Source organism: Grampus griseus (genome assembly GCF_964374135.1).
Source record: "Grampus griseus genome assembly, chromosome: 4".
Lineage (NCBI taxonomy): Eukaryota > Metazoa > Chordata > Mammalia > Artiodactyla > Delphinidae > Grampus > Grampus griseus.
In genome coordinates, this window is record NC_138997.1 from 48,968,569 (window position 1) to 48,990,689 (window position 22,121).

A 22,121-nucleotide genomic window follows, 5' to 3' on the forward strand; every position below is an offset into this window, starting at 1 on the left:
CAATCATTAAACTGACTTTTAAATTGCAAAAAGTCCTTAAGAGTGTTGCATAATTTCAGTTTTTCAATTTTCCGCTTCCCTCTGCAAAAGAAAATATCAACTGTATTTTCTGTACCTTAACATTTTGGGACATTTTACCTTTATAAATGTTTAGCAACAAATTTATCATGACTGTTGATGCACATTTGTACGAGGCACATATTATATTGGAGGTGGAGAAGGGCCTGGAGTGGATTTTTACTGTATAGTGAAAGGCAGAAGAACTCCTCAGAAGTTCGTGTTCTGTCTCTCTGACTCTCACGTACATTCTCTCATTTTGCTGAATTTGGATCCTAAAGCTTGGTTGGACTAACTTCTCTTCTTCTTTCATTTTTTTTCATTAAAAAAATTTTTTTTGCTGTTTTGTTCTTCTCTTATTGGCTGCTTTGATTCAGTTTTGTTGCTCTTTGTTGATATTGTTGTTTATTTGGTTTGCTTTATGTTTTACAAAGCAACGAGAGGAAATAAATAACAGAAGACATGCTGTTTTGGTTCACATAAGTCCTGTGCCAAGATTACTGAGGTTATATCTTGGGTGTGAGTATTTATTAATATAGATGGAATCACTAGCTACATAAAATCAACACCCAAATTAGAAATAAATACATTTAATATTTATATTTTATATTGTACACCATAAATCATTAATAAATTAGAGTTATGAACTGCAACATTTAGAGTTATGAACTGTTACACTTTGCTAAAAATGATAAAAATAATTCACCCTCAACTTCTTTAGGACAACTCAGATATTTGTGAAATATTGAATAGTGCTAAGTAAACACTGTTAATACATTTAATCCTATAATTTACACATTTTCAGAAAAATATACTTTCTTGTTTCAAATTAAACCATAATGTCTTAGTTTTAGCTTGCAGTATATAGTCTTGTACTTCAACTCAACAAGTACCTACCTCCTTAAATGTGGTAAAGATATGGGCCAGTTTATATGCATTCACACAGTAAAATATTGAAAACAGAAGGGAAAACAAGAGCAGGAAAAGTAATGTCCAATAAAAGTTCAGTATCCACGGTTTCATGACACAAGGTTCTCTTAAAGGTAGAATACAAATTTGACTTTGAGTTTTCTCACAGATATCGGTTAATTACATAATATGAAGTGCTTATAAAATAAAATTGAACCAGTTTTTCAGAAGAAGAAGAAAAACTGTTCCTATTATTAAAATCTGACAGATTTTTTTCCCCTGGATTCTCACATAGCAAACAGAGTATTATATTGAGAGAGGTCTTCAACAACAAACATACTGTTATAAAGATAATGAGCTTCCTAGGACTCTTTTGTGTAATCTCCTTCATCATAGGGTGATGTTTTAGTGCTTTACATAGTTGAATGAAAACAGTCTTACTAGGGACCCAAATAACAGCAGCCTGGCTGGATGGAGGCAGGGCTGGTAATGGAGAGGAGAAAAAATAAAGCAATGAGACTGGATATATAGAAAATTCTTTCGCCTTCAGGAAACCTTCCTAGAATTTTATTTCTTGCAACCTAGATTTTCATAAGAGTCAGACAGCTGAGGGTTGGAGTTTATGCTGTATAACTAAGGAACTGAAATGGTGATGTCTAGTGTTCACTGGTTAAGGTTAGACCCATTTGCTTTAGCGATTAATTGAATCAAGATTAATGGAGTCAAGATTAGTTGAGTCAAATGGCATATCTTTTTTTTTCTAAATTTAGGACTCCAACTAAAACACCTGCCTTGTGGAGGGCCTTTCACTCCTTTTAAGGAAAAGATTCTGCAAATATATATGTAGTGTCATCAGTTCCTCAGCAGAGGATTATGTTGAATGCTGCTGAGATTCAGAAGTCATCCAGAGGGATCATTGTTGAATGAAATGCCAGTCAAACCCAAAGATAAATATTGAATTTGATTACGTTTATAGTTTAGTTCAGCTGACATCTTACCAACATCTCTTACTTTCCAGACACTAGCACAGTTGACGTAAATAATTATAATATTGACACTGATAAGTACCATAGAAATATAGATAAAATGCTGGAAGTCCAAAAAAGGCTAAAAATTACTTTTGGCTTTGGAATAAGGGAAGGCTTTGTGGAAACTGGTAACATGGCTTGGGGGCTACTTTAGCTATTTCTTAATCTTCATAAACTTTATCCAAGTGCATCCCAAACAATAAGCTTCTTTATGTAAATAAATAGTCCTTTGGTTAACAAATATGGCTGTGTCACTTCTCCTTATTCTATTTTTCCATCCTTTCTCAACTATGTTGCCTTCTCTAATGCCTTCTCTGTAGAAATTTGGGGGATGTCATTGAAATACTCCCTGAAATTCAGGAAAGATATGGAAATCATATTCATATTCAATATAATAACATCTGTCCATTCTAATGATAAACTGGAACTAGGCAATGTGCTTTACTGACACAGTGATAGAATAAACGTTGGAAGAAGTAACACAGTGAAATGGTGATTCTCAAAATGTGTTTCTTTGGTTTTTTTTTAGCATCTTTATTGGAGTATAATTGCTTTACAGTGGTGTGTTAGTTTCTGCTTTATAACAAAGTGAATCAGTTATACATATACATATGTTCCCATATCTCTTCCCTCTTGCGCCTCCCTCCCTCTCACCCTCCTATCCCACCCCTCCAGGCGGTCACAAAGCACTGAGCTCATCTCCCTGTGCTATGCGGCTGCTTCCCACTAGCTATCTACCTTACGTTTGGTAGTGTATATATGTCCATGCCTCTCGCTCGCTTTGTCACAGCTTACCCTTCCCCCTCCCCATATCCTCAAGTCCATTCTCTAGTAGGTCTGTGTCTTTATTCCTGTCTTATCCCTAGGTTCTTCATGACATTTTTTTTTCTTAAATTCCATATATATGTGTTAGCATACGGTATTTGTCTTTTTCTTTCTGATTTACTTCACTCTGTATGACAGTCTCTAGGTCTATCCACCTCATTACAAATAGCTCAATTTCGTTTCGTTTTATGGCTGAGTAATATTCCATTGTATATATGTGCCACATCTTCTTTATCCATTCATCCGATGATGGACACTTAGGTTGTTTCCATCTCCGGGCTATTTTAAATAGAGCTGCAGTGAACATTTTGGTACATGACTCTTTTTGAATTATGGTTTTCTCAGGGTATATGCCCAGTAGTGGGATTGCTGGGTCATATGGTAGTTCTATTTTTAGTTTTTTAAGGAACCTCCATAATGTTCTCCACAGTGGCTGTATCAATTTACATTCCCACCAACAGTGCAAGAGGGTTCCCTTTTCTCCACACCCTCTCCAGCATTTACTGTTTCTAGATTTTTTTGATGATGGCCACTCTGACTGGTGTGAGATGATATCTCATTGTAGTTTTGATTTGCATTTCTCTAATGATTAATGATGTTGAGCATTCCTTCATGTGTTTGTTGGCAGTCTGTATATCTTCTTTGGAGAAATGTCTAGTTAGGTCTTCTGCCCATTTTTGGATTGGGTTGTTTGTTTTATTGTTATTGAGCTGCATGAGCTGCTTATAAATTTTGGAGATTAATCCTTTGTCAGTTGCTTCATTTGCAAATATTTTCTCCCATTCTGAGGGCTGTCTTTTGGTCTTGTTTATGGTTTCCTTTGCTGTGCAAAAGCTTTTAAGTTTCATTAGGTCCCATTTGTTTATTTCTGTTTTTATTTCCATTACTCTAGGAGGTGGGTCAGAAAGGATCTTGCTGTGATTTATGTCATAGAGTGTTCTGCCTATGTTTTCCTCTAAGAGGTTGATAGTTTCTAGCCTTACATTTAGGTCTTTAATCTATTTTGAGCTTATTTTTGTGTATGGTGTTAGGGAGGGATCTAATCTCATACTTTCACATGTACCTGTCCATTTTTCCCAGCACCACTTATTGAAGAGGCTGTCCTTTCTCCACTGTACATTCCTGCCTCCTTTATCAAAGATAAGGTGACCATATGTTCGTGGGTTTATCTCTGGGCTTTCTATCCTGTTCCATTGATCTATCTTTCTGTTTTTGTGCCAGTACCATACTGTCTTGATTACTATAGCTTTGTAGTATAGTCTGAAGTCAGGGAGCGTGATTCCTCCAGCTCCGTTTTTCGTTCTCAAGATTGCTTTTGCTATTTGGGGTCTTCTGTGTTTCCATATAAATTGTGAAATTTTTTGTTCTAGTTCTGTAAAAAAATGCCAGTGGTAGTTTGATAGGGATTGCATTGCATCTGTAGATTGCTTTGGGTAGTAGAGTCATTTTCACAATGTTGATTCTTCCAATCCAAGAACATGGTATATCTCTACATCTATTTGTATCATCTTTAATTTCTTTCATCAGTGTCTTATAATTTTCTGCATACAGGTCTTTTTTTTTTTTTTAACATCTTTATTGGGGTATAATTGCTTTACAATGGTGTGTTAGTTTCTGCTTTATAACAAAGTGAATCAGTCATACATAAACATATGTTCCCATATGTCTTCCCTCTTGCGTCTCCCTCCCTCCCGCCCTCCCTATCCCACCCCTCCAGGCTGTCACAAAGCACCGAGCCAATATCCCTGTGCCATGCGGCTGCTTCCCACTAGCTATCTACCTTACGACGTTTGTTACTGTGTATATGCCCATGACTCTCTCTCGCCCTGTCACAGCTCACCCTTCCCCCTCCCCATAACCTCAAGTCCGTTCTCTAGGAGGTCTGCGTCTTTATTCCTGCTTTACCCCTAAGTTCTTCATGACATTTTTTTTCTTAAATTCCATATATATGTGTTAGCATACGGTATTTGTCTTTTTCTTTCTGACTTACTTCACTCTGTATGACAGACTCTAGGTCTATCCACCTCATTACAAATAGCTCAATTTCGTTTCTTTTTATGGCTGAGTAATATTCCATTGTATATATGTGCCACATCTTCTTTATCCATTCATCTGATGATGGGCACTTAAGTTGTTTCCATCTCCGGGCTATTGTAAATAGAGCTGCAATGAACATTTTGGTACATGACTCTTTTTGAATTTTGGTTTTCTCAGGGTATATGCCCAGTAGTGGGATTGCTGGGTCATATGGTAGTTTTATTTTTAGTTTTTTAAGGAACCTCCATACTGTTCTCCATAGTGGCTGAACCAATTCACATTCCCACCAGCAGTGCAAGAGTGTTCCCTTTTCTCCACACCCTCTCCAGCATTTATTGTTTCTAGATTTTTTGATGATGGCCATTCTGACTGGTGTGAGATGATATCTCATTGTAGTTTTGATTTGCATTTCTCTAATGATTAATGATGTTGAGCATTCTTTCATGTGTTTGTTGGCAATCTGTATATCTTCTTTGGAGAAATGTCGATTTAGGTCTTCTGCCCATTTTTGGATTGGGTTGTTTGTTTTCTTGTTATTGAGCTGCATGAGCTGCTTATAAATTTTGGAGATTAATCCTTTGTCGGTTGCTTCATTTGCAAATATTTTCTCCCATTCTGAGGGTTGTCTTTTGGTCTTGTTTATGGTTTCCTTTGCTGTGCAAAAGCTTTGAAGTTTCATTAGGTCCCATTTGTTTATTTTTGTTTTTATTTCCATTACTCTAGGAGGTGGGTCAGAAAGGATCTTGCTGTGATTTATGTCATAGAGTGTTCTGCCTATGTTTTCCTCTAAGAGTTTGATAGTTTCTGGCCTTACATTTAGGTCTTTAATCCATTTTGAGCTTATTTTTGTGTATGGTGTTAGGGAGTGATCTAATCTCATACTTTTACATGTACCCATCCAGTTTTCCCAGCACCACTTATTGAAGAGGCTGTCCTTTCTCCACTGTACATTACTGCCACCTTTATCAAAGATAAGGTGTCCATATGTGCATGGGTTTATCTCTGGGCTTTCTATCCTGTTCCATTGATCTATCTTTCTGTTTTTGTGCCAGTACCATACCATCTTGATAACTGTAGCTTTGTAGTATAGTCTGAAGTCAGGGAGCCTGATTCCTCCAGTTCCTTCTTTCGTTCTCAAGATTGCTTTGGCTATCCGGGGTCTTTTGTGTTTCCATACAAATTGCAAAATTTTTTGTTCTAGTTCTATGAAAAATGCCAGTGGTAGTTTGATAGGGATTGCATTGAATCTATAGATTGCTTTGGGTAGTAGAGTCATTTTCACAATGTTGATTCTTCCAATCCAAGAACATGGTATATCTCTCCATCTATTTGTATCATCTTTAATTTCTTTCATCAGTGTCTTATAATTTTCTGCATACAGGTCTTTTGTCTCCTTAGGTAGGTTTATTCCTAGATATTTTATTCTTTTTGTTGCAGTGGTAAATGGGAGTGTTTTCTTGATTTAACTTTCAGATTTTTCATCATTAGTGTATAGGAATGCCAGAGATTTCTGTATATTAATTTTGTATCCTGCTACTTTATCAAATTCATTGATTAGCTCTAGTAGTTATCTAGTAGCACCTTTAGGATTCTCTATGTATAGTATCATGTCGTCTGCAAACAGTGATAGCTTTACTTCTTCTTTTCCGATTTGGATTCCTTTTATTTCCTTTTCTTCTCTGATTGCTGTGGCTAAAACTTCCAAAACTATGTTGAATAAGAGTTGTGAGAGTGGGCAACCTTGTCTTGTTCCTGATCTTAGTGGAAAAGGTTTCAGTTTTTCACCATTGAGGACGATGTTGGCTGTGGGTTTGTCATATATGGCCTTTATTATGTTGAGGAAAGTTCCACCATGCCTACTTTCTGCAAGGTTTTTATCATAAATGGGTGTTGAATTTTGTCAGAAGCTTTCTCTGCATCTGTTGAGATGATCATATGGTTTTTTCTCCTTCAATTTGTTAATATGGTGTATCACATTGATTGATTTGCATATATTGAAGAATCCTTGCATTCCTGGAATAAACCCCACTTGATCATGATGTATGATCCGTTTAATGTGCTGTTGGATTCTGTTTCCTAGTATTTTGTTGAGGATTTTTGCATCTATGTTCATCAATGATATTGGCCTATAGTTTTCTTTCTCTGTGACATCCTTGTCTGGTTTTGGTATTAGGGTGGTGGTGGCCTCGTAGAATGAGTTTGGGAGTGTTCCTCCCTCTGCTATATTTTGGAAGAGTTTGAGAAGGATAGGTGTTAGCTCTTCTCTAAATGTTTGATAGAGTTCGCCTGTGAAGCCATCTGGTCCTGGGCTTTTGTTTGTTGGAAGATTTTTAATCACAGTTTCAATTTCAGTGCTTGTGACTGGTCTATTCATATTTTCTATTTCTTCCTGATTCAGTCTTGGCAGGTTGTGCATTTCTAAGAATTTGTCCATTTCTTCCAGGTTGTCCATTTTATTGGCACAGACTTGCTTGTAGTAATCTCTCATGATCTTTTGTATTTCTGCAGTCTCAGTTGTTACTTCTCCTTTTTCATTTCTAACTCTATTTATTTGAGTCTTCTCCCTTTTTTTCTTGATGAGTCTGGATAATGGTTTATCAATTTTGTTTATCTTCTCAAAGAACCAGCTTTTAGTTTTATTGATCTTTGCTATTGTTTCCTTCATTTCTTTTTCATTTATTTCTGATCTGAATTTTATGATTTCTTTCCTTCTGCTAACTTTGGGGTTTTTTTGTTCTTCTTTCTCTAATTGCTTTAGGTGCAAGGTTAGGTTGCTTATTCAAGATGTTTCCTGTTTCTTAAGGTAGGATTGTATTGCTATAAACTTCCCTCTTAGACTGCTTTTGCTGCATCCCATAGATTTTGGGTCGTCGTGTCTCCATTGTCATTTGTTTCTAGGTATTTTTTGATTTCTTCAGTGATCACTTCGTTATTAAGTAGTGTATTGTTTAGCCTCCATGTGTTTGTATTTTTTACAGATCTTTTCCTGTAATTGATATCTAGTCTCACAGTGTTGTGGTCGGAAAAGATACTTGATACAATTTCAGTTTTCTTAAACTTACCAAGGCTTCATTTATGACCCAAGATATGATCTATCCTGGAGAATGTTCCATGAGCACTTGAGAAAAATGTGTATTCTGTTGTTTTTGGATGGAATGTCCTATAAATATCAATTAAGTCCATCTTGTTTAATGTATCATTTAAAGCTTGTGTTTCCTTACTTATTTTCATTCTGGATGATCTGTCCGTTGGTGAAAGTGGGGTGTTAAAGTCCCCTACTATGAATGTGTTACTGTCGATTTCCCCTTTATGGCTGTTAGTATGTGCCTTATGTATTGAGGTGCTCCTATGTTGGGTGCATAAATATTTACAATTGTTATATCTTCTTCTTCGATCGATCCCTTGATCATTATGTAGTGTCCTTCTTTGTCTCTTGTAATACTCTTTATTTTAAAGTCTATTTTGTCTGATATGAGAATTGCTACTCCAGCTTTCTTTTGGTTTCCATTTGCATGAAATATCTTTTTCCATCCCCTGACTTTCAGTCTGTATGTGTCTCTAGGTCTGAAATGGGTCTCTTGTAGACAGCAAATATATGGGTCTTGTTTTTGTATCCATTCAGCCAATCTGTGTCTTTTGGTGGGAGCATTTAGTCCATTTACATTTAAGGTAATTATCGAAATGTATGTTCCTATTTCCATTTTCTAAATTGTTTTGGGTTCGTTATTATAGGTCTTTTCCTTCTCTTGTTCCTTTAGCAGTTGTTGTAAAGCTGGTTTGGTGGTGCTGAACTCTTTCAGCTTTTGCTTGTCTGTAAAGGTTTTAATTTCTCCATCAAATCTGAATGAGATCCTTGCTGGGTAGAGTAGTCTTGGTTGCAGGTTTTTCTCCTTCATCACTTTAAATATGTCCTGCCACTCCCTTCTGGCTTGCAGAGTTTCTGCTGAAAGATCAGCTGTTAACCTTATGGGGATTGCCTTGTGTGTTATTTGTTGTTTTTCCCTTGCTGCTTTTAATATGCTTTCTTTGTATTTAATTTTTGACAGTTTGATTAATATGTGTCTTGGAGTGTTTCTCCTTGGATTTATCCTGTATGGGACTCTCTGTGCTTCCTGGACTTGATTAACTATTTCCTTTCCCATATTAGGGAAGTTTTCAACTATAATCTCTTCAAATATTTTCTCAGTCCCTTTCTTTTTCTCTTCTTCTTCTGGAAGCCCTATAATTTGAATGTTGGTGCATTTAATGTTGTCCCAGAGGTCTCTGAGACTGTCCTCAGCTCTTTTCATTCTTTTTTCTTTATTCTGCTCTGCAGTAGTTATTTCCACTATTTTATCTTCCAGGTCACTTATCCGTTTTTCTGCCTCAGTTATTCTGCTATTGTTCCCATCTAGAGTATTTTTAGTTTCATTTATTGTGTTGTTCATCGTTGTTTGTTTCATGTTTAGTTCTTCTAGGTCCTTGTTAAATGTTTCTTGTATTTTCTGTATTCTATTTCCAAGATTTTAGATCATCTTTACTATCATTACTCTGAATTCTTTTTTAGGTACACTGCCTATTTCCTCTTCATTTGTTAGGTCTGGTGGGTTTTTATCTTGCTCCTTCATCTGCTGGGCGTTTTTCTGTCTTCTCATTTTGCTTATCTTACTGTGTTTGGGGTCTCCTTTTCACAGGCTGCAGGTTCGTAGTTCCCGTTGTTTTTGATGTCTGTCCCCAGTGGCTAAGGTTGGTTCAGTGGGTTGTGTAGGCTTCCTGGTGGAGGGGACTAGTGCTTGTGGTGGATGAGGCTGGATCTTGTCTTTCTGGTGGGCAGGTCCACCTCTGGTGGTATGTTTTGGGGTGTCTGTGGGCTTATTATGATTTTAGGCAGCCTCTCTGCTAATGGGTGGGGTTGTGTTCCTGTCTTGCTAGTTGTTTGGCATAGGGTGTCCAGCACTGTAGCTTGCTGGTTGTTGAGTGAAGCTGGGTGCTGGTGTTGAGATGGAGATCTCTGGGAGATTTTCGCCATTTGATATTACGTGGAGCTGGGAGGTCTCTTGTGGACCAGTGTCCTGAAGTTGGCTCTCCCACCTCAGAGGCACAGCACTGACTCCTGGCTGCAGCACCAAGAGCCTCCCATCCATACGGCTCAGAAGAAAAGGGAGAAAAAGTAGAAAGAAAGAATTAGTAGAAGAAGGAAGGAAGAAAGAAAGAAAGAAAGGAAGAAGGGAGGGAGGGAGGGAGGAAGGAAGAAGGGAAGGAAGAAGAAAAGATAAAGTAAAATAAAATAAAGATAAAATATAATAAAGTTATTAAAATAAAAAAATAATTATTAAAAAAACGGACGGATAGAACCCTAGGACAAATGGTGGAAGCAAAGCTATACAGACAAAATCTCAGACAGAAGCATACACGTACTCACAAAAAGAGGAAAAGGGGAAAAAATCATAAATATTGCTCTGGTAGTCCACCTCCTCAATTTGGGATGATTCGTTGTCTTTTCATGTATTCCACAGCTGCAGGGCACATCAAGTTGATTGTGGAGCTTTATTCCGCTGCTTCTGAGGCTGCTGGGAGAGATGTCCCTTTCTCTTCTTTGGTTTCACAGCTCCCAGGGGCTCAGCTTTGGATTCGGCCCCGCCTCTGCGTGTAGGTCGCCTGAGAGTATCGGTTCTTCGCTCAGACAGGACAGGGTCAAAGGAGCCGCTGATTCAGGGGCTCTGGCTCACTCAGGCCGGGTGTGGGAGGGGCACGGAGTGCAGGCCTGCGGCGGCAGAGGCCGGCGTGACGTTGCATCAGCCTGAGGCGGGCCGTGCGTTCTTCGGGGGAGTTGTCCCTGGATCCCGGGACCCTGGCAGTGGCGGGCTGCACAGTCTCCCCGGAATAGGGGTGTGGAGCGTGACCTGTGCTCGCACACAGGCTTCTTGGTGGCGGCGGCAGCAGCCTTAGCGTCTCATGCCCGTCTCTGGGGTCCGTGCTTTTAGCCGCGGCTCGCGCCCGTCTCTGGAGCTCCTTTCAGCAGCGCTCTTAATCCCCTCTCCTCGCGAACCAGGAAACAAAGAGGGAAGAAAAAGTCTCTTGCCTCTTCATCAGGTCCAGACTTTTCCCCGGACTCCCTTCCGGCTAGCTGTGGCGCACGAACCCCCTGGAGGCTGTGTTCACGCCGCCAACGCCAGTCCTCTCCCGGGGCTTCGGTCCGGAGCCGGAGCCTCAACTCCCAGCCCCGCCCACCCCGGCAGGTGAGCAGACAAGCCTCTCGGCCTGGTGAGTGCTGGTCGGCACCGATCCTCTGTGCGGGAATCTCTTCGCTTTGCCCCCCCGCACCGCTGTTTCTGTGGTCTCCTCCGCGGCTCCGAAGCTTCCCCCCTCCACCACCCGCAGTCGCCGCCCGCGAAGGGGCTTCCTAGTGTGCGGAAACGTTTCCTCCTTCACAGCTCCCTCCCACTGGTGCAGGTCCCGTCCCTATCCTTTTGTCTCTGTTTATTCTTTTTTCTTTTGCCCTACCCAGGTACGTGGGGGGTTTCTTGCTTTTTGGGAGGTCTGAGGTCTTCTGCCAGCATTCAGTAGGTGTTCTGTAGGAGTTGTTCCACGTGTAGATGTATTTCTGGTGTATCTGTGGGGAGGAAGGTGATCTCCGCGTCTTACTCTTCCGCCGTCTTCCCGGAAGCCTCAAAATGTGTTTTTATGAACCTTAGTGAGCTAAGATGGAGTTGTTGTACCACTACAGTATATGATAGTCTTTCTTGAATATTACATTTACATTTATCCTTTCTCACATACATACACAAAGTAATATAAAATTTTCTCAGTGTTCCTCTAGACATTCAAAACTAAACTAAGTTTAAATTAGTTTAATGAAAACTTAAACTAGACATTTAAAACTTATTACTACTTTTCTATGTTATGACTTAGTATAAGATTGTAACCAATTTAATACAAAATAATGGATATTCAGTTAGCTTCAGCTTCAATTATGTATCACATTATTTGATACATATTTCCTGGCATTCTAAAAAAAAGCTCCCTTGCTCTCCTTTCCTTCCTTAATAGATTTGAAAATCATTGCAGTAAAACAACATTTAGGTGTCACAACTAAAAATAGAATGTTTCCATAGCATAAGGTTTTTAGAATATCTGGCACAGAATTTTCAAAAAACCTTAGTAAATCTTTTGAAACTTTTTTAAATGTCTTTTATATTGATTTTCATTTTAAACCAAATTGAACACAATTTAGTCTTTTCTTAGTGACTGCTGTTTATTATTGTCAACATATAAAGACTAGAGTTTCACATTTGTGGTAGGGCTTCATGGTTTACAAAGGGTGTTCATAGACATTATCTCATCTGAAACTCCTTGGACCCCATACCCATTCTTTGTTTCCCATTTGCATTCTGATGAGGATTAGGAAACCATCTAACCTGGTTTAGTAGAACTGGATGTCAAATATGGCTGAAAGGACCTCTCCTAGTGAGTAAGGAGGGTGGCCTTTTTTGATAGCTGTTTCCATGCTCAGAAGCTATTTGGCTTAATTCTGGATTCTTGGCAGTGTTTGAGCTGAATGATGTAGCTGGAAGAGTTGACCAGATGGGAGGGAAATTATGCAGCTGGCTTTTTAGCACAGATCACAGTTTTATAAATATCCCCTATAAATTGATGTCAAAGAGATTGTGTGAAAATTTAAATATAATAAAATATGTTTAATATAATGTGTTTAATGCTGTACTAAACAGAGTAAATATTTTAAAAAGTAATCTTTAAATTTTGGAAAATAGTTTGAGAAATACCATAAATATTTCCTATATTGTTACATGATATCACAGAATGGTAAATGTGGAGGACTTTGTGTCATAAAGGGAAATTTATGAAATATTGTCTTGGTACCATACATCAATTAAATACCATTAGAGATAGATAAGAAATGACTGCATCTGTTTAAACAAAATCCTTTATGACCATATATAATCTCGTGTGTGATATTTCTAAATATTTCTGTTATAATTCAAAAGTTGTAAATATCTGGCAGCATTGTAAATAATACCAATGCTTAGAATGTCATAGTCTGAGATATTTTTATTTTACACATATTGGGTTTTATTCTTTTAAGTCAGTACATTGTATCTTGTGAAATAAAATTGTGAGGACCTGAGAGCAGGAGTGTGAGTTATTTAATATTAGGGTATGACAATGCATGGTCTTTGAGCTTCCAGAAATGTTTGCTGAATGTGTGACTACCTAAATGAATATCTTAGTGGATAAAAGAGCCTTTACTACTTAACTATTAGTACTGATGATTTTTTGCATGGGTCCGTCTTGTCTGAAAGCATAAGTACCTTTTTTTTCCCTTTAATTGAAGTATCGCTGATTTACAATATTGTGTTAGTTTCAGGTGTACAGCAAAGTAATTCAGTTATATATTTATTTTTAAATTATATTTCATAATAGGTTATTACAAGGTATTGAATATAATTCCCTATGCTATACAGTAAATCCTTGTTGCTTATCTATTTTCATATAGTAGTTTGTTTCTGTTTGTATCCATACTTTTAATTTGCCCCTCATTTCCTCCTTCTCCCCTTTGGTAACCATAAGTCTATTTTCTATGTCTATAAGTCAGTTTCTGTTTTGTATATAGATTCATTTGTCTTATTTATTTATTTGGCAGTACGCGGGCCTCTCACTGTTGTGGCCTCTCCCGTTGCGGAGCACAGACTCCGGACGCGCAGGCTCAGCGGCCATGGCTCATGGGCCCAGCCGTTCCGCAGCACGTGGTATCCTCCCAGACCGGGGCACGAACCCGTGTCCCCTGCATCGGCAGGCAGACTCTCAACCACTGCGCCACCAGGGAAGCCCAAACAGCCCATCCTTTTAAGCCAGTTATCTTTTGATGGCCATTTAGATTGTAAAATAAACAGGAGAGTACTTTTTAAATAGTCACTCCATTTTGGGTAGCTACAGAAGGAGAAAAATCAATATGGTGGGGTGGGAAGAGCAGTGGAAGAATCTACCTATAATGTCTCTGAATAGTCTAGGATCTGAAATATATTGATGTGTGGCTTTATCACCTGCTCTTTCCATAATTCACTGTAATATCTCTTCAACCCCCACTGTACTCTAATTAGACACTTTTGTTTGTCTAGTTTTCTTCTCACAGTCTTCATTCTTTGTGTCATCTTCACTGCAGTTACTTTTACTTTGATGAAACTCTCTCCTATTTCGATGCCTATAACACTCTACTCTGTTTCCCTCTCATATGTCTTGCCATTATTTTTCAGTTTCCTTCTAAGATGTTTTATTTCAATTTGGCCATTTCTTACATTAATTTCTTCTCCCGCCCTCCCTCAAATATTAGGCACCTACTTTGAGCCAGGCACTGTTCTGGGCCCTGGGATACAGTAGTGAATTTGACAAAGTCTGTGCTTGGTAAAGTTTACGTTCCAAAAGGGTAACAGACAATCATGTAGGTAATGCCTTGAAAAGAAAAAGTCTAGGATAGAGAGGGGAGGGGAAGCTAATTTATGTAGGTGGGGATAGTGCCAGTGAGGCTGGGGACCATGTGGCTAGAGCAGAAACAGCAAGGTGTAAAGCATTAGGAGAAGCCAGAAAAATAGGCAATGTCAGGCCATGTAGGGCCTGGTAGGCCATGGTTCCGAGTTCAGATCTTAGGAATTTCCTATACAGTAATATTCTAAGGTTCTGTGATCATTTCCCAAGATTTGCTATTGGCCCTCCCTCAAATCTCTTTATGAACTTTTCTTATTCGTTCTTTTCCCCAAACAGTTTCAGCTATTGCTTCTGAGAATATGCATCCCATTTCCAATATACTTATGGCTATGACAGTTTTTCTGAATAACAATTCTGCGTCTCTCCACTGCATGCTGGGCATTTTCACCCCTACCCCAAGTGAACATGCTTAATAGGCTAATCTTCTTCCTGCCTTTCCAGTTAGCTTTCCCTTGTAGCTTTCTGTTTCTGTGAACAAAAGCATTAATTTCCTAGTCACTCAACTTCAAAATTTAGGAGTCATCTTGGATTGCATGTTCTTCTCTTCCTTTTCTTCTCATTTTGTCATTCCACAAATATTTATTGAGCATCTAGTTTGTGCCAGGCACTGTTGTAGGCACTTGGGATACAGAGTGAACAGAACAGACTGAAAATAATTCCTGACCAGCAGGGTAGTGTTGGGAGATTGAGAATGAGCAAGGAACATGATAAATGATTAGGTTATTTAGTACGTTAGAAGCAGTGAGTGTAATGGAAAAGATGAGCAGGGTAAGAGGGCTTGGGGTGCTGGGTGGGGGAAGCAGGTGGGTGATCAGGGTGTGCTTCACTTAGTCAAGGACTAAAGGAGGTGAAAGAGTTAGGCATGTGGAATTTTGGGGGAGGAAGATTCCAAGAAAGGAAAGTGCAAGTGGAAAGTGCCTTTCCAGTGCAAAGGTCTTAACGAGGGCACGTGCCTGGGGTGTCAGGGATCAGCAAGGAGCCCACTGTGGCTAAAGTGGAACCAACAAGGGCAAGAGTAAAGAGATGAGGCCCAGGAGGTGGTGGTGTTGAGAATGGCCATCCTAAGGACTTTGATTACTGATCTGCGTGGAAGGGGAGCCCTTGGAAGGTTTTGAGCAGAGGAGCTTACATTTTAACAGGCGACCAAGTATTTATTTTTTACTATTCTCTGTCTTTTTTTTTTTTTTTTTTTTGCCGTACGCAGGCCTCTCACTGCTGTGGCCTCTCTCGTTGCGGAGCACAGACTCCGGACGCGCAGGCTCAGCGGCCATGGCTCACGGGCCCAGCCGTTCCACGGCACGTGGGATCCTCCCAGACCGGGGCACGAACCCGCGTCCCCTGCATCGGCAGGCGGACTCTCAACCACTGCGCCACCAGGGAAGCCCATCACTCTTGAATTCATTCCTTTTTCCTTTCTCTTTCCTCTTTTCTGTTCACATTGCCACTTTTGCCACCTGAACTTTGATTTTAGCCCCGTGCTTGCTTTTTTCGTAGTTCTTTCTTCCTTCTGGAACTTAATCATCAGATAAATCTTTAAACACCACTTTGTTTTGGTCCATCTGATCAACCTTAGTTGTTGTTCTCCATTCTACAAATTAAAATTCAGACACGAGATGACACAAGGCCTCCGTAACCTTGTTTCCCAGAACTGCCCTGCACAGACTCTGCTCTGAATGAACGGGTTACCCACTGTCCTCAAGCACGTCTTGGGCTTTTGCACTTCACAACCTTTGCTCAAGCTTGAGCTGTCTCACGTCTAATGCCTCCTCTCACATCGCCAGTATGGCAATCCTTCCACCTTTTGAAGACCACCATAAGTCTCTAAAAATTCTTCATCCCCTCCCTTTTACCATTCATTTATGTCACTTTTCATCAGAAAATGTATTGAAGACGTATTTTGTGCAGCCATTGTGCTGGTGCTGAAGGAGACAAAGGTGAATTAAGAGGTGCAGGTCTGCCCCAGGAGCTGACACTGCCACAGGGGAGACAGAGAATCATAAAGTTAACATTTAGGTAAAACAACCTGGCATTTGTGTTAAGGGCCGTGAGTCAGAATGAACGGCTAAGATGGATCCTCATTTAGATAGGGGTACTTAATCTACATGGGGGTGAGGAAGTCCGAAAATCATTTCTAAGGAAGCAACATTTAAGCTGAGGCCTGGTGAATAAAAATTAGCCAGCTAAGGGAAGTGTGGAATGGTAGGAGAGGAGCCTTCTAAGTAGAACCAACAGCATTTCAAAAGCCTGAGGCTATAAAGAGCTTGGGAATATCAAAAGAAAAACAACACTGAACAAAGGCCCCAAAAGCTGGGGCACAGTCAGTATGGGAGAGTGGTAGTGCTTGGGGTTCATAGGCAGGGCTGGATGATGCAGGCCTTGAAAGCCATGGTGAGGAGTGTGGTTTTAGGTGCAGTGAGAAGCAGCTGAAGTGTTTCCAGCAAAGGAGTGACATGATCTTATTTGAGGTTGAGACTGCCATCTGCTCATCAAAAAACGTTTGTCTTTTCTCCCTGGGCACACAGCCAGATTCCATTTCCTGACACTCTTTGCAGTTGGCTGTGAGCCAGCCATGTGACTGTATACTACCTGTGGAAGTAAGTGGTAGTGGTGAGTACCAGGGCCAGCTCATAAAAATCTCCCATCGGTGCTTCCTCCTGCTGTTTCCCTTTCTGACTGGGCAGCTTGTATTGAAATGGCTGAGCCACCATCAGCCTCGAGCCCTGCATGGCTGTGTGGAGCAAAGCCCCCTCCCAGCTGACCTAGAACTGTTCTGAGCTTTTATGTGAGCAAGAAAGGAGCACCTGATGTTTTGAGCCATTACATATTCAGTCTATTTGTCACCACATTCTAGTTTGCCTAAAATAATATGATAATTTGAAAAAGCAATTTTGGCTGCTATGCTATGTGAAAATGTGAGACAGTGTGAACAACAGCAGTGGCCAAAGTGAAATTCCCATGGGCCCTAGGGAGATTTCAGTTGAAATAGATTTTAGATAATTTCAGATGGAGAATCAACAGCTCCTATTGACAGTTTGCTTGTGCAGCAGGCCTGTGGGAAAACAATCTCACTTGATTTGACTTTCAACTGCCATCTCACTTACTTTCTAGACTTTTCATAACATACCTCATTGAATACCTTTAGGCATATATTTTATTTATTTGACTAGATTGCCCTCAACTGGAGGGTAAATGAACCATGTCTTTGAGAATTTTTAATTTTACTATGGTATCTAGTACAATGCTTTAGATAAGGTTTTTTTTTTTTCATTAAACTTTGCTTAAATTGATGAATAAAAGGGTAGGCTCTCAGAGTTCCTGTCCATAGAATTATTGGTGGTCATATGACCCAGCTTTTGCCTTTCCATTGATATTGCCCCAACCTGGTTTAGATGTTCAATTGCCTTCTAAGGGGGAGGGTTAGCTGTGTTAAATTTTACCTGTGATCTAGTGGAGAAGTAACATCATGGGGCCTGAGATTTGAGTGTTTGCAATGGAAGGTATGTAGAAATGATTTTTAATGGCATGTGGGTTAATCCTTACTGCTTTTCCCCATGACTTTCAAGTGTCCCCAGTAACCATTGCCCATTGTTCAGAGGTTGCTGGCTGCTTCAGTGACCCTGTTTCCACCCAGAGTTAGGCACTCATCTGGGAGAATCATTATGATCTATGGAAAGTCTCACAATAGGAGGCAATTTCTGTAATCCAAATAAGCAATGGTGAGGTCTGTAACTAAGGATGTGGCAGTGGAAATAGAAAGATGGGAAAAGAATGTAAGAGACTTTAGAGAACACTGTGACTGAATGGGTCTGGGGCAAAGAAAAGACTGCAATGAAGATGAATACTGATAAACTTCAATCTGTAAACTTAGGTATGCATCAACAGACCTGCGTTTCCATGACAAAGCCAGTTAACGCTGCCTCCCACCAACAGATGGTGCTAGTAATGAGGCTGGACATTTCAGCCTTAGGCGTGGTACAGTTAACTTGTTATATGTTTACTGTGTTTGTGCCTAGTTTGAATCTGTTTTATGAACATCATTAACCCATCCATGCCTGAGCAAGGCAAAAAAGTGATGTTGAAATTACTGGTAAAATGAGATTTAAGAATATGACACTAATGCTAAAGAGATTTAAATGACAATTAAAAAGCATGAGAAAGATGTTGGAAGTTGTATTGTAGAGGAGATGAATCCATTGACAGGAGAAACAACTCTGAAGGGTAAAGATCTAATCAGGCCACTTGTGAAAACACTACTTTTCCCCTACAAGAGTAGGGGAAAAGTAATTGATCAGATGAGAAAATAACTCCAAATATTGGAGTTGTGTCTGGAAGATCAGCATTACTACTGAATGCCCACTAGCTCAATGTTCTTTGTAATGAAGGTTAGAAGTTTGTTCAAGAGGGTAAAAGCTAAACACTGTGAAAGAGCTGTAGTGCTCTTTCCTTGTAAGACAAGGTGTAAATTCAAAGGCTGTTTGTATGAGCACATCTAGGTGGATGTAGAAGTGGCATTTGGAGACAGCATAACTTCTAAGAATTCTCTATGAGGCTTACACAGGCAAATGAGGGGATAGAGCGTATCTAGTGGGAGAAAACAGAATTGGAAGGGGGTGACAGACTTGACTACAACAGAAAAGCCATAGTCATAGGCATATTTGCTGAAAACGAATGCTATTTGGCAAGGTTTACCTACCTTTCATGTCTGTGCTGCTTGACATGGAGGGGTGGAGCCATTAGACCAACGGGTAGAAGGGGTGGGAACCATTCCCCCCAGCCTTGCCTATGGTCCATATGAGCCAGTGACCTCATATTTGAAAATATAGAATAAGGGCCTCAGAAGAAAAATATGACTTAGATCTGATAAATATTTTCAAAATAATTACAATGCTACACTACCACATTATTTCTTCAACTTTGTTTTCAAATAAATGTACTGCTGTTCAAATTAATACTACATATTAGTGTATGACCTTTACAGTAGGAATATGAACTATAACTATTTGAGTGTAATGTGGACTCGATACTTAAGGAAGAATAAATTTCAGACAAAACCATCATTTCTCTTCAGCTATAGTATTGAATAGTATAGTCCTGATGTTTTGTAAATAAACCAAAGATGAAACCGTGTCAGAAAGAAACACTAGAGAGGTGGAAGGAAGTAACTGAATGTAAGATAACCTTTTCATGCAAAAGGATGAAACTTGAGAAGGAAAAATTATGTAAAATCATGAAATTAGATTAATATGGGACAAATGAGCTAGTTCTTCAAATTAATAAATATTAGAAATGCGGGGTTTCCAATGAAACTTAGGCTAACTAAGGACCGAAATAACTTGATGTAGTGAGTGCCCCGTGGAACTCATTCCTCTTATACCATAGTGACATGGCAGGAAGATGTAAATGAGTTACAGAAGATGTAGATACTTGACATGCATGGACAGAAGCTCCACAATGGGTTATTATGGGAAATCAGAGATGCTTCTTGAATTTATGTGCCCATAAGATTGTTTTAGAGATAAGATACTGAGTAGAATATATAAATGTACTTCTTTTAGTCTGATAAAATGTATAGATTGTATGATTTCCTTATTCTTATCCTATATAAAGCTCTTATTCTACCTTGTATGAATTTTTTATTCCTACCATAGATGAATTTCTGTCTTATATGAATAACTGATATTAATCATAGCTTAACCATTTTACATTTATAACCAAAAGTGGAAAGAAAACCCATTAGTTTTCAAAAATTATATTCTTGCCATTTAAAAACCTACTTGTGAGCTAAAGACGATAGATATTTCCTTTAACGTTAATACATTTTATGTTTTCTCTAGGCTGGAATGATAAAAGGTGATAATGATGAGTATTTCATTGAACCCTTGGAAAGAGGTAAGCAGATGGAGGAAGAAAAGGGAAGGATTCATGTTGTCTACAAGAGATCAGCAGTAGAACGGGCTCCCATAGATATGTCCCAAGACTTCCACTACAGAGGTAGGCATCTTTGATAATAATTAACTGTGATTCTAACATATATTGAAAACAACTCTCCCATCAATTAAGAGAATGTGACTGTCATGTGCTCTTATATAAAATGTGAAGGTAGCGAAATAAGTTTATGTTTATAAATCATGAAATATGGCTTGCCTGTTTTTAAATGTGTAAGAGGAATATATGTTACAGGTATTATTTTATTTCAGGGCATTATTGTATCCCCCAATTTGTTATTTATGACTTCTTTTAAATTTTCACATTAAAATGATCTTTTCTCTAGCTTGTGTTAAAATTTGAAAATATTTGTGTCTTTCAGAAGTATCTAAATTATGCATTATTAATATTACTTTAAAACTTTTGAAATGAGATATATTGACATGGCAAAGAATTATATTTTGTTTTAAGTCCAGCTGATAGATACATTTGAAAATAAGAATGCTATCTGACTTTGTCTATTTGGCAAAACTTTTTACAATATGGAAGAGACAATGAGTTGAATGATTCTGTCGAATTTTATTTTAAGGTAGACTGAACCACCACAGTCAAGTGAATTATGGCACATGAAGGTTTTCTATTTTGGTTTTAATGAGATCTGAAAGTAACTTTGTATTAAAGAGATGTTTTTATAAGTTGGGTATAGAAGTTTTCTTTATGGAGAAGAAAGGAACTATGGGAATCCATGTTTTTTTTAACCAGATCTCAAAAAGTCTGTACAGTTGACCCTTGACCAACTTTGGAGTTGGAGTGTCAGTCCTCCTTGCGCTGGAAAGTCCGTGTATTATTTATAGTCTGCCCGCCGTATATGCGGGTCCTCAGCATCAGAGTTTCCACCTCTACAGAGTCAACCAATGCTGGCTTCAACTAACCGAGAATCAGCGGATCATGTAGTACTGTAGTATTTACTTTAGGAAAAAAACACGTATAAGTGGACCAAGGCAGTTCAAACCCCTGTTGTTCAAGGGTCAACTGTATTTTCTTTTGCCAGGCCAACTTTCTGAATGGAAGGCAATGGAAATTTCCCCTAGGGAAATGTCAGGGATACAGATAATCTTCTTAATTTAGCAGTTATCTGTCTTCTAGATTAATGATGTCTTTTGAGAGTTGTTACCTGGTTATTAGTCTGATTTAAGGGAAGCCACCAGCTTCCCTTAATATGTTGTATTAATTGGAATGGTACAATTTAAAGTACATTTAAAATTACCATGGTCTGACAGTGTTTTGAGAAATTTCTGGTTTGAAACAACAGGTGTGTATTAATAGATGCAGTACTGTGAAATGTGTGCCTATCCCAGAGGGTCACTGTGGTGTAATAGAAAGAGGATACACTTTGCAGTTAGATAGACATGTGTGAGCAATAGCTCTACAATATCAACTTATTAGATTAGTAGTTAACGTTTTTAAGCCTCCGTTTATCTGTGAATAGAAAACAAAAATATATCGTGCAAAAAATAAATAAATAAAAATATATTGCGCAATTGTAATAAGTATTAGAACTAATATATGCAGATTGCTGAATGTAGCCCTCAGCAATAATAGTTGCCTAATCAATGTTACCTGTTGTTATTAATTATTGATATTAATTATCTTCTGCAAAAGATTTACATGTTGAGTTTTGTTAAAGTTGAATAGTTAGACATTGCTTGTCCTCGTATTGTGAATACATTACCTTTAATTCTCATTTATAAGTATTTTCATATTTTAAAAATGTTATTCTAAATCAGAAGACTGGGTATGTCAAAAGATAGTAGGATACAGTACTTTTTCTGTAGTCTTGGTTGTTATATATTAACAATA

The 22,121-nt window shown here is 38.7% G+C and overlaps 1 protein-coding gene across 1 annotated transcript in view; it reads left to right on the plus strand.

Moving 5' to 3' along the window:
- Window positions 1-22,121, plus strand: part of ADAMTS3 (ADAM metallopeptidase with thrombospondin type 1 motif 3) — a gene marked incomplete at its 3' end in the record, with an annotated part of 289,349 nt that overhangs the window by 120,706 nt on the left and 146,522 nt on the right. The window contains exon 4 of the mRNA XM_082653240.1: window positions 20,171-20,327. Coding sequence (XP_082509366.1) covers window positions 20,171-20,327 — 157 coding nt within the window. The remainder of the gene's footprint in view (window positions 1-20,170; window positions 20,328-22,121) is intronic.